General features: G+C 36.3%; 1 protein-coding gene across 1 annotated transcript in view; it reads left to right on the top strand.

Moving 5' to 3' along the window:
• Positions 1-12402, top strand: part of LOC131856808 (protein ZINC INDUCED FACILITATOR 1-like) — a 38813-nt gene extending 26411 nt beyond the window's left edge. The window contains exons 2-8 of the mRNA XM_059208738.1: positions 8580-8705; positions 8875-8962; positions 10208-10293; positions 10462-10569; positions 10966-11108; positions 11243-11291; positions 12304-12402. Coding sequence (XP_059064721.1) covers positions 8580-8705; positions 8875-8962; positions 10208-10293; positions 10462-10569; positions 10966-11108; positions 11243-11291; positions 12304-12402 — 699 coding nt within the window. The remainder of the gene's footprint in view (positions 1-8579; positions 8706-8874; positions 8963-10207; positions 10294-10461; positions 10570-10965; positions 11109-11242; positions 11292-12303) is intronic.
• Positions 12403-13411: the final 1009 nt, after the last annotated feature.

Below are 13411 nucleotides of genomic sequence, written 5' to 3'. Positions count from 1 at the left end.
CTTGACAAGTTTTGCAGCTGATCATACAGATCAGGTCACGGTTTGAGTGGGTATATTCTGTGAAAAGGGCGAACATGTTGCAGTAGGAAACACTCCCTCAACTCTACAAGTCTAAGACTCAAGAACACAAAACATAAAATAGAAACTAGATTGCAACAACTAATAAAGTTTTATTTCTATTAATTCTGCAAACACAAATTTACAAGCATTGGCCTTCTATTGGCTTCTTTCCCTCCCTACATAACATTTCATAAACTAAGCACAAGCCTCAGGTACCGTTCTTTGCAATGGCACTTGCTTTCACTCTATTCTCATGCCAAAAGTCCACATTCTAATGGCCCATGTCAACACAGTCTTCTCTATGTTCATTTAAACTCCCTTAAACCTCACAATACTTCTCTCTCGATGCCAAACCCCACACATTCTACTTCCTTCGCTGATACAACAAATTGGCCGGTGCCTTCCCTTAGTCCTCCTCCCCTCCAATGCAAATCACCTCCCTCTTATTAACGCAACCCTATCTTCTTATTTTAGATTTATCTGCAGCTCTTCAAATTTTCATTCAATGATGTTATGTTACCCCCAATCTACTCATTTGCCACGCGCAGCTCCAACTTATAGTTTATATTCTCTCTATGCAGACCCACCCTCCTCTATTCCTTCCATGCCATCTTCTGTAATCTTTTATTGTTCTGCCTTGATTTATTTCTCTTCTATTGTTGGTGTTTCCATTACAAACTGCCAGCCACAGACTTTCAAAACGTACGAAGGATGTTGGCAATGGTTGTGGAATTTGGTGTTATGCCTGCCAAGTTTAAAGCCTTCTTTACAAATCCAATCTGCACATATATTCCATTTCGTTGAGGCATTCTGACAAAAGGTTCACTGCTTTAATTCCCCATTTTAAATATCAAATAAATTCCCCTCTCCATTATCCATACTCTATTTCGATGCTCCCATTTTGCCACAGGTAGGCAGGATGCTCTGCATCAGAACAGTAGCAGAACAAATGTAGTGACCCATCTTGGTGTTGAGTGCAATTAGTGAAGACTTCTTCAAAGACCAAGAATCAGCAAGGGTGAGGTTACTACAGTCCTAAGACTCCTTGCCACCCTGCTAGAAACAAAAATCAAAGTGTTTTCACAGTTGGATTGGCATTCTAGTTGTACAGATCTGAAGATCCTTGACGGCATCCAACCCAATTGCAGGTGACGGTCATTGGTAACCAGGAATCAGGCTTTGTCTGCGTTGGGCTTCACATTCCCAACAGTCTGAGGGATGTATACCAGCAACTCGCACTATTTCCAACCTCTCAATAAAATTTTCATCCAGACAGGGCGCGGCAACCATTATCAGGAGGATAAATATGACAACAACTGTCAAAGACAAGATCAACAATATGCAATATGACTTTATTTGGGACATTGCAAATGCTGATGGAAAGATTAAAATAAAACCCCTCCTTATTCAGTAATATGCCTTGTCTTTTAGGACATAGACAACATCTAGCCATGATGGTCTTCCTCTGGATGTGTTTCCTGTTGGTGATGGCATCTCTAATGAGACTGTTTAGGGAATTATTGATAATGCCTCCGGTCTTTTCATCAATGAGGCTGTGAAAGTTGCCATATTTAACTTTGTATACAACTCAAGAAACCTTATACAGAGATTGCCGAGTTGGGTTTATGGAGCAGATAAACTTTTTCCAACAGAGTTTAGAGATTTTCAGAGCTTTTTTATTCAATCATTATCTCTCAGGTTCAGTAGAAATTTAATACAGTGATCGGACATGGCTGATAGAGGACATTTGGGTTCATGGGCAGATGTGGGCTGGGAAGACCTGCCTCATGTTCCGCAGTGGGTCTACACAAACGACAGATGGAAGGACATGGCGATACAGGTAAACCAGAGCAGAAATAACAAGGTTTTTCGGCCAGTTTCAAAATACTTTCAAGGCTTCTTTGGAATAGACACAGTGTGGCATGGAGGCATAATAACAATTGAAGGAGATTCACTCAAGGGCGTTTTAATAATGGTGCGAATCAAGGGAATCTTGAGAAGCAAATCAAGGGCTTTTCGAGGAAATGGTCTTTGGATCTGGGCAATCAGCGAATGTTTGCTAGGGTTGTTGGCTTGGCAAATAAGGAGACTGCGGCTAGGGTACTGTTTCTTCACAGCAGGTGGGAAATAAAGTAAATGTGAACCTCAAGGAAGCTAGCCCGGAAAAGGTAAGTAAGATACCTATTGATCCTATTCTGCCGAGGGTTTCTTCATCACAGAGGTTCTTGAGAAAATTGGAAATACTATTGGTACTTTTTTAACATCTAAAATGGACTTTGTGGAGGGGGAGGTTCTGGTAAAAATTTGTGTTCTTATTAACCCTAACAATGTTTGCCCCCATACTTGTAATATCAAGTCTCATGATGGTATTTGGCACCAGTCAATTGAGAAATTAGATACGGAACTTCTTAAGTCTCCTTTACTTTTGGATGCTCCGTTACTTATGGATTTTAAGAAAAACCAACAGGTTGTTGGCTCTATCCCTAAATCCCTTAATAAAGATAGTTTGTTGGCGGGACCTTCGGTTGAAGGATGTGGAAATGTCTCTTCGCATAAATTGGTAGAAACAAGTCACATTAATCTTGAAAATAATCCATTGTGTCGTAGTTCTGGGAAACCAAATGATCACACTTCGGGTTCGGTCTCACTTTCGTTTTTACTGAAGACATTTTCTAATAACGGGGGTATAGTGGATGGTAATCCCCCGATGAATGGAGTAGACCATCCATTGATGATAGATTGCCCTAAGATGCCAAATAATCACAGAAAGGGTAAGGACGACAATTTGTCTTCATGCACTCAAAAGGAGGTTTTGGATTCTTCAAAGAATGTGAATTTAGATAAAAATGCAGTGGTTGATATGGAAACTATTAAACAGGTACCTGCCATAGATTTTCCTAATGATGCTTCTTTAATTCAGTAAATTAAGAATTTGGTGTCTAATAATTCCCCTTTGAATGTTGAAATTAATATGGCTAATGAATCTTCCTTAGGGAATAGTAATCCGTCAGAGGTTGTCCCTATTATTATGCCAGATGAGAATCTGGTTCAGCAAGTAAATGATATTTTTAACAATCATGCACATCAAATAGATGAAGGTATTACTGATAGAGTTGTTTGTTCAATTGAGAATGATTTGGGGGATATAAACTCAACCCTTCCAATTTCTGCATCTGCTAATCCTTTTGCGGTTTTGGCTACAACAAAGTTGGGTTTTGAAGATAATCCAATTATCTTAGCTTCTCCAAAGTCATGCAAGAGTTTACCAATTGTCCAAACAACTCCAGTTTTTTCACCATCGGTGGTTTCTCCTAGGAGAGGTAGGCTTCCAAATAATCTTAAGACTCAAATGGAAATTGATGCTGGAATTCAAAAGACTTTGTCCCTTTCTCCTGCCGATGGGCAAGGGAGGCATTCGGTCTCTCTTGGTAGGCCTAAGAAAATATGCATAACTCCTGTAAGTGTAAAAAGAAAGAGGAGTAAAAGATTTGTGACTAGTCCTCCTGTGACAAGATCAGGGGCTGTGAAACGTAATTTGCAAGGTTGCTTTGGGGAAACCAAAAATTCTCCAATTAATGGGAAGAGGGGAGCTTCGGCCTCCCCTTGAGGACAATGAGAATTATTTCTTGGAATGTTAGGGGCTTAAATGCCCCTAACAAGAGATGTTTAATTAAGTCCCAGATGGACTTAATTAAGTGTGATATTTTTATGTTGCAAGAAACAAAGTTGTCAAAGGAGTTTGCTGATTTGGTTTTTTCATCTTGGAGAAGGTGAAATTTGCTTTCTTCTCTGGCTTGTGGTGCTTCAGAAGGTTTGGCACTGCTTTGGAATAATTATAATATTGAGGTACAGTTAGTGGCATCTACTACAAATTGGATGTTGGCTTTAGTTATAAGCAAGATTTCGAAGGTTAAATTTTGGCTTTTTAACATTTATGCTCCGTCAAGAATTCAAGGGAAGAGTAAGTTATGGGGTGAATTAAAGAAGATTTCTTCTCCCTTAAAACATGGTTCCTTTATTATCTTTGGGGGTGATTTTAATGCTATCACTGATTTAGATGAGAAAAGAGGAGGTGTTTTCCCTAATAAAAGGATTATGGATGACTTTGGGGATTTCATTTCTGATATGAGCCTTTTTTATTGTAAGTCTCAGAATGGGGTTTTCACATGGACAAACATGAGAAGGGATTTTTCTCAGATTGCTGAGAGATTAGATCAGTTTTTGTTATCTGAGAGTTGGATTGATTAAGATTTTGAATTCTTTTCCTCTATTCTACTGGTCTTGGGTTCTGATCATTTTCCAATTTCCCTTTCAGTTATTGAGGATAAGGCTTCTTTTAAATCTCCATTTAAATTTGAGCCCATGTGGTTTAGGGATTCTTCCTTTTTGCCTCTACTTATGAAATGGTGGAATTCTGCTCCTTTTTGTTCTGGGTCCCATATGTTTCAAATTGCTAAGAAGTTAAGTTATTTGAAATTGAATATTAGGGAATGAAATATCTCGCATTTTAAGAGCATTTTTCAGGAGAAACAAAGGATTCAAGATATGATTGAGTGTCTTAATACTTATGTGCTTCAACATGGTATGGTGCCACAAGTTTTTGATGAATTGAAGTCACTAAAATTACAGTTTGAAGAGGTGTTAGCTAGAGAGGAAATCTATTGGAGACAAAAATCTAGAGAGTTATGGCTTTCAGATGGTGACAAGAACACAAAAAATTTTCATTCTTCAACTAAAATTAAAAGATGTAAGAATAGGATATCTTGTATTCAGTGTCAGAATAGGAATTTATTGACAGAGCCAAAGGACATTGCTTCAGAGGCAGTTAGGTTTTTTAAGTCATTATTATCTTCAGAAAATGGAAATCTCAGCAATGATATTATATCTAATATTCCTCCTTTAGTACCTTTGGAAGACAATAAGATGTTGATGTCTCCCTTTTCCTTAGAAGAAGTTAAGAGTGATGTCTTTGCCATGAATCCAGATAAAGCTCCATGACCATATGGTTTTACTCCTTTATTTTTTCAGAAATGTTGAGATTTTGTGGGAAATGATATTTTATTGGCTCTCGAGGAAGCTAGGAGAAATGGGTCTATTTTAAAAGAACTTAATACTATAATAATTGTAATTATTCCTAAAAAAGAGGATACTAAGACTTTTGATGACTTCTGCCCCATTGCTTTATGTAACACTTTGTATAAAATATTTATGAAGGCAATTTCCCTTAGGTTGGCAAAAATTCTACCTAGGATCATTTCATTGGAGCAAGGTGGTTTTGTTCCCGGAAGGGAGACGACAGAGGGTGCAATTGTAGCACATGAGGTGCTGCATTCTATTTCCACCCAAAGAACCCCGGCCATGATACTTAAACTAGACATGATGAAGGCTTATGATAGAGTAGAGTGGGGGGCTTTATGTGTTGTTCTTGAGAAGTTAGGTTTTTCCAAGGCCTGGGTCAAATGGATCCGTGCATGTATTTCTTCTGCAAAATTCTCGGTTTTAATTAATGGTTCTCCTTGTAGTTTTTTCACTTCCTCTAGGGGTTTGAGACAGGGAGATCCCCTTTCTCCCTTTTTGTTTATTCTCCTAGCTGAAACTTTTAGTTGGGCTATTAGGGCTGCTAAAGTGGGGGGGCTTTGGAAATGTATAAGGATTCAGAATATTCCCCAAAGTATTTCTCATTGTCTCTTTGTAGATGATACTCTGTTAGTTGGACATGCTTCGTTAGTTGAGGCAAAAGTGATTAAATGAATAATATAGAATTATGCATCGTTTTCTAGTCAGAAAGTGAATGGTGATAAATCAAAGATTTTTTTTCTTAATACATCACAACTGGTTCAGCATAGGTTGCAATCCTTTTGGGGATTTGAGACTAGAAATCTTCCATGTACTTACCTTGGGATTCCTTGAGAAGTTAGGTTTTTCTAAAAGAATTCTCTCATGGAATCATAGATGGTTAACTTTGGCGGGTAAAATTGTTCTTATCAAGTCTGTTTTGAATGTTGTTCCCATATATCTCATGTTTGTTTTGAAGTCTCCAAAAGCAGCTATTGTTAGTTTACAGGATACTCTTAGAAATTTTCTTTGGAACAATAATAAAGATGGCAAGAAGAAACTCCCTTTAGTTGCATGGGATAAGGTATGTTTGCCTAAGGAACTTGGGGGAACAAGAATTCGGAGTCTGGAGAATCAGAATTTAGCCTTAGGTGCTAAGTTGGTTTGGAAATTATATGACAAGCCTAGCTCTTTATGGGCACAAATTATGTTTGCCAATTATTTAAATAATGGACTGAGAGAGTACATTTTTAAAGTCTCAAATTTGCCTTCGGGTTCTGCTATTTGGAATTTCCTTTGTAAATGTAGATCAGTTATTTTGCCTCATCTCTCATGGATTGTTCATAATGGTAGAAAGGTCAGATTCTAGGATGAAGTATGTAATGGACACACACCTTTGGTGAATATTAGAGATTGGTCTCATCTGATCACTGTTCTTTCCTCTCTTTGGGGTGTTTTTGTAGCAGATTATTTTGAAATTGTGACTAGTGGACCCCTTAGGCTAGCTAGATGGAAGTCAATTGATTTCTTAGATGTTGATCAAAGTATGAAATTAGATTTTGAGAAGATTTTGGGGGATAGAATTGTATTTCTTTCTAATTCTGAGGATGAACTTATTTGGACAAAGAATATTTCTGGTAAGTACACTGTTAAAGATGGTTACAACTCTCTTGTGGTTGCTAAAGATTTATCATCTTGGCCTTATAAGTTGTTTTGGCATTCGGCTTGTCTTCCTAAAGATGGAGCCTTTGCTTGGTTGGCAGTTCAGGACAAAGTCCTTATAGGTATGAGACTAGACAGGCTTGGTATTACTGTTGTTTTCCCTTGTGTCCTTTGTAACAAAAATTTGGAATCTTCTTCACACCTGTTCCTACATTGTGATTATGCTTATGAATGTTGGCAGTGGTTGTTTGAGAAGTTAAATATATCCTTTGTTATTGGTAAGGATCTCATTTCCCATTTTAGATCTTGGCCCTTTATGTTTGCCTCATCTTTTTATGCATGCCTTTGGATCATATCTCCATCTATTGTGATTTGGAATGTTTGGCTAGAGAGAAACAACAAGATATTTAAAAAAACAAGGTCTCCTGTGTCTGAGGTTCTATTAAAAATTGAGTCTTCAATCTCTGAGGTTGCTTTGTCATTTATTTATAAGAATTTGGAAAATCTTACTTCTTTTTTCGCACTGGGATAGTAGAGTTACTAGAGTTTGGAAGATGCTGTCAGTTTTACCCTCTCATGGTTCAATTTTAAAAAAGAATGATGCAATAGGTAAGAGATGCTCTGCTAAATGGAAACCTCCTCCGCAGGGGCACTTTAAACTGAATTTTGATGGGGCCTCTCGTGGTAACCCTGGGCCAGCTGGGGTAGGCATGGTAATTTATAATCACAATGCAAATTTTATTCGAGCTAAGTGTCATGCTATTGGTTTTAAAACTAACAACTATGCGGAATTTCATGCTTTGTCTTTTGGATTGGATATGGCAATCTCTTTGGGAATTAAGGATTTACTAATTGAAGGTGATTCTATGTTGATTATTCAATGTGTTATGAAAAAGAAATCGAATTGTTGGAATTTGCAGTATATACTTGATCCCATTTTACAAAAATTAGAATTGTTGGAATCTTTCTTGGTATCCCATTGTTACAGAGAAGTTAATAAGATTGCGGATTATTTGGCAAATTTAGCCATTGATAGCAATGCTAATCAGCGAGATGTGGGTTTTGAGGAAATTCCTTCTAGGGTATGGGAAAGTTTGCAGCAATAGTTATGTGATTTTCTTGAGTAATGTTGATGTAAAATTTTATGATGATAATTATTCCCGCTTTCCCCTTTCATTTCAAGTATTCATGTTTGTTGTCTGGAGGAGAGTTCGAGTTCATGGTATTTGATACAATAGTGTTTTTCCAAAGGTTTTTTGATACTTTCTTTTTTGGCAAAAAGGTTTTTCGCTCATGGGATTTGGCACAGGGTTTTGGAAAATTCTGTCTTCTTCCATTGATAGCAGCTGTGGAGTCTACATTTGAAAATTATCCGATGGTTTTTTTTTGGCAAATTGTCATATGGGCTCTATGCAAAACTGATATTCTATGTGTTGTGACCGCATTTTGTATGTGGTTTTGGGTGGGGTGTATAAAATGATCCATTAGATACTATAGGTTTATTTTATGAGCTGTGACCAAAAGTTTTCTTCCTAGGGTTCTTTCCTCCCGTATGCTCTTTGAATCCTATGTAAAAAAATAAAAAATATTAATAAAAAAGTTTAGTGGAATAATCCACTTTTATTGAAAAAAATAAAATAATGATTTGCCATACTGTGGTTACTTAAGTAATTTTAAATTACTTCCATTGATAATAGATAATTGAAGATTAGGACATTTATGGGAAAGCTATCAAGGATTTATTTGCAAAAATGTCACAGGGATAGAAAGAGTGAAATAACTGTCTATTTTATCATTGATAGGAGACATTACATAAACATCCTCACAGGGAAGAGGAAATTTGTGACGTCAATGCAGCTGGCATTGATATTGAGAAAGAGCCACGAGATGAAAATGCATGCATGAAAGAATATAAGAAAGGAAAGATGGTAACTTTGAAGTCAATCATAAACAACTGGCCAGTAATGTCAACAATCATAATAAATTGTATTTATTCTGTTCATGACATTGCATATTCAGAGGTAAAACTTGCACAATTGTGTTGAAATTATTGGGTTTATGACTTTGCTGTATATAACAGAGTTTTAATCTTTTTAGATATTCTCTCTGTGGGCTGTAAGCCCAAAAAGACAAGGAGGATTGGGTTTTACTACGAGTCAAGTTGGTGTGGTCCTTGCCATCTCTGGTATGTTATGTTATTCATTTTAATCATTTTTTTATTGTAAAAGCTATTTTTAGAGCTTTTGAATATATTTCTCAGTTTTCCATGGGGACAAGTCACCAATCCTTCAGTGTGTCTTAATCTGTATGCATGAATGAATGTATATTCACTTTATATTGGGTCTAACAATGACCAAGGGAAGGAAAAAGCATAATATCATAAAAGAAGACAAAGAAAACATATAATATTGATGAAGAAATATATCTTGTTTTCTCCTCATTTCATTGTTGCTCATCTTTTTGGTAGGCTTCAAATTTGTGTTGAGCTCGTTTTCCAGATTTTTCTGGAAGAAACTATTAGTGATATAAGGTTCAAGATGTAGGCCCAACCTACATCCACTTTAATCAAATCTATTTTTGGCTTTTCAAGCAGTGACTATTTTTCACCTTTCTCCCCTTCTGTGGAAGCTTTTTGAAACAGTCCTCTTAGGGGCTCTATGAATAACCACCCCATTGTCTAAGGGCTAATTGTTCTGCTAAATTTATCCAAGACTTGCATTCTGCTAAATTTACCCAAGACTTGCAACCTGCCCTATTACTTTTCCACATGCCAAGATTCTAGCCTTCTGCCGGAGCGGAGCACCAGTGTGATATAAACATGCTTGCTCAACTCACCAATGGACCAAAAATCAATTGGGAATATTTAGTATGATATAGAAATGCCTGGCCAACTTACCTGTGGACCAAAACCCAATTCATAATATTGAATGTTATATAGAAATGCCAGTCAACTCACCAATGGACCATAACTCAATTCACAATATTTAATGTGCTATAGAAATGTTTGGTCAACTCACTAATGGATCAAAACCTAATTGACAATATTTATTGTGATATAAAAATGTTTGGTCAACTCACTAATGGACCAAAATCCATTCAACAATATTTAGAGTGATATAGAAATGCTTGGTAAAACACCAATGGACCAAAAACCAATTGACAATATTTATGTTTAACACTGTTATAATGTCTTTGTCAGTTTTGTTAATAACTTGATATTCTTAACTTTTGTTACTTTTGAAATAGAATGTGAAAGTAAACCTTGTTACTTCAGTGTTGATACCTGATCTTGTAGTTTAAAGTCTCAAAAAATTGAATTTTATTTGATCAAATGTTTTGCTCAAAAATAATTTTTCTATCAATTATTTTCTTACCATGTTTGTTATATCATGAGAAAATATTTTTGAGAATAATCTGTGGAGATGTGAAGGTTTGGCACTATTTGTATTTCAAATTACAACTTTCCCACCATTGGCTAAGCTCTTTGGACCCATCCATGTCACTCGTACATCAGCTGTAAGTCAAAAATCCATTGATATTTCATCATTTTATTTTTCAATACCACATATCTATTTTGAGTTAGATTGATACTTTGCTCTGATTTTTACGAGTCTTTCTTGAAAACGAAGATTGATTTTACTGTGGGTCATATGATGCTTATGGACACTGATTTGTCTATTGCAGATAATATCTATACCATTACTGACAGCATACCCATTTATAGCCCTGCTAAGAGATCGAGCATTATGGATTATCATTAACTGTGCATCATCACTAAAATATATTTTTTGTGTAAGTATATCATTGACTTCATTTGCCCACGATTCAATACAGTATATAGAGTTTTCTATGTCACCAACTGCAAAATTTATCCATAGTTGAAAATTTACAAATATTTCCTTACAAAAGATAATATGATGTTCAAAATATATTACTAATTATAAGAGCACTCAACTTTTGTAACTCATTCTCTATATTGATGAGAATTGTATATCTTAAGGCGTAAAGTGTAGAGTTTTGCTTCCCTATTTCTGCGGCCACCGATAGTCTCTTCAAAGCTGTAGCATTTGCATGATCAGTAACAAGTAAGAAGAAAAACTATTTCAAAATTAATCCTTAATCCTAGACATTCCACAGGTGATGACAATGCTGTGGTATGAACTCTATCTGAATGTTCTATATATGCAGACAGCTGTTCATTTCTTTTTTAATCTGAAACAATGTAGTTCTTCACTTTTACAGACAAGAGATCAAAGAGCAGCAGCAAATGGGCTTCAGATGAGTGCAATGTCCCTTTTTAAGACAATAGGACCAGCAGCAGCAGGCATTCTGTAAGTACCTATGAGATTTGGCACTGCTTTTCATTTCCATATATCAGCAAATGCCTTGAAGTGCTACCGTAGATTTATTGCTTCTTTTGAAGCATTTGCTAGTAATTCCTCAGAAATTTGTTTGTTGGTTTCAGTTTCTGTTGTTGCTGGAATTTGATTGTTTTCAAGATAGCTCTGTTGCTTGTTTGTAATTATAGGATTTAAGGCATTCTGCTAGGTAAAAGGAAAAACTGGTTGCTGCCATGTCAAAGTAACTTTTCAAGCAAAAAATTCCTACTCACGTTAGTTTTCAAAATCCAAAAGACTTCAATAATTGAGATAAAAAGCTGATGTCATATGATAAAACATAACTAATTCAATATTTGAGATATAAGGTTTTCAGTCCATAAATATTAGAAAACAAACCGTTGGGGAAAGAGTCTACTAGTTTTTATGAAAAGCTTATTTTCTACTGCTTCAATGTTGTTAGACAAGTACAAGTACAAAGATAGTCTATTAAGTTAGAAAATTAATAACTCTGCTGCAAAATAAAGGTCAATAATATAGTGCTTTTTAGACTTACATAATATGATGCAGTATATACTCTAGGTGTAGGTGGATTGTCTTTTTCAAGTGAGCGTTACATGAGGTCAAACACTAAGGATACAAAATCTAAACAAGATATGTAAGGTAAATGGAAAAAAATCATCATGTGGATGGATTCTATGAGATGGGGCCTCATATGCGAAATTGATGTTCCGCTTGGTCATAACTTAAATTGTAAAAATCAAAATGCAACTTTAATATGATAAGCTTCCATTGGAGTTCCGTAGTTATGTCATTGTTCAATAATATTTCGAACACTTGTAAAGAAACTCACAATGGATCCTACCTGAACTAACCATAGGTTCTTCAAGGCCGTAATTCTGTGAATTCATAAAGTGTTTATAATATATAATGGAAGTTCTATGAATTACAGAGAATGGTACGAAGAATTTTCCATTGTACAAAAATGAAATAGTTTTTAATTTTTAATTTGATTATTGAAGACAAGAATTAGTTAAGAATATTCTTAACTAACTATAGATTAAAGCATTTTTTTCTAGTGAATAGGGATATAAATGAAAAATTGATATATGTTTCTTTTCATTTAAACCTTATTCATCTCAAATATGAAATGTAGTTTATGGTTTTTTTATCAATGATGTATTTGCAGTTTTCATGGGGACAAAAGAGACAAAATACAGATTTCCTTCCAGGTGCACATTTGAAGTTTCTATTGTTTTACTGGAAGAAGCTTGTTACTGCATATTAATGAATATAGGAAATTAAATATCGTAAATGCTATCAGGAGCTTCCCAAAGGAGAAAAACTAGCGCCAAGTAACAAAACCATAAAATGAATACAATGGTCACAACCACCCTGACCTCCACACTGCCACATTCTGGAAAAGCAACCCAAATGTGTAACTGCAGTCCGTCCACCGCATGAAGAAACCAGAAACAAACTGTGATGTATAAAAGATCATACACCCCAGAACTCCTTAAACCTGGTCCATATTACACTTCCAGCACAGAAAGATATAACTCTTTCACACATTCCCCTAAATCATATTCATTTACGACCCATAGCTCTGCTATCAAAGGCAACCCCTCCTTGGAGAGCGAATCAGCCACGGTTTTCAGCTCCCTGTAAATATGAAAGAAAGGAATGTCAGCAAAGAATGCAGCATTTGATTTATCTGGAGGAATAGAGGTTGGAGGTCTAGATTTTCCATTTCATATACCCCCTTTATACAGTTTAAGACAATCTCACAGTCCTTGAAGACCTTTAATTTTTCCACTCCTCTGTCCATTGCCAAACCAAGAAGAAGCTTCAAAGCCATAAGCTCTATGAAATTACCATCCTGAAATGAAAGTAGCGGACGGAATTTAAAAGGAGTATGCCACCAGTGTCACATACAGCAGTTTGCCTTAAGCACTGTCAAAAAACCCCGTGCACTAGTATGGTCGATGGGAGGATGTAGCAACAGCCGGCTGTAGCTATTCTGGCTCCAAAACGGCATGCCTCGATATCATGCCGAAGGCATACCATTCAAGTATGTCAGGACCATCAGAGTGACGTTCCTGGGACCCACAGATGACATGGAGGAATTCGCGGGTGCGATGACATGGATGATGTTGCCATTCTGCGTTTGACGAAAAGTTTCCTCGCGGTTAACACTTTCCCGGCCGTTGTCACCGCAATGTGACGGTTACGGTTACATCGGGCGAGGCGATTAACATACCGCCGGGCAAGCGTTTTACGTTTTCAGTGACCGCCAA

Source organism: Cryptomeria japonica, chromosome 7 (assembly GCF_030272615.1).
Source record: "Cryptomeria japonica chromosome 7, Sugi_1.0, whole genome shotgun sequence".
In the NCBI taxonomy this organism is placed as follows: Eukaryota; Viridiplantae; Streptophyta; class Pinopsida; order Cupressales; family Cupressaceae; genus Cryptomeria; species Cryptomeria japonica.
This window is presented reverse-complemented; position numbering and strand designations above follow the sequence as displayed.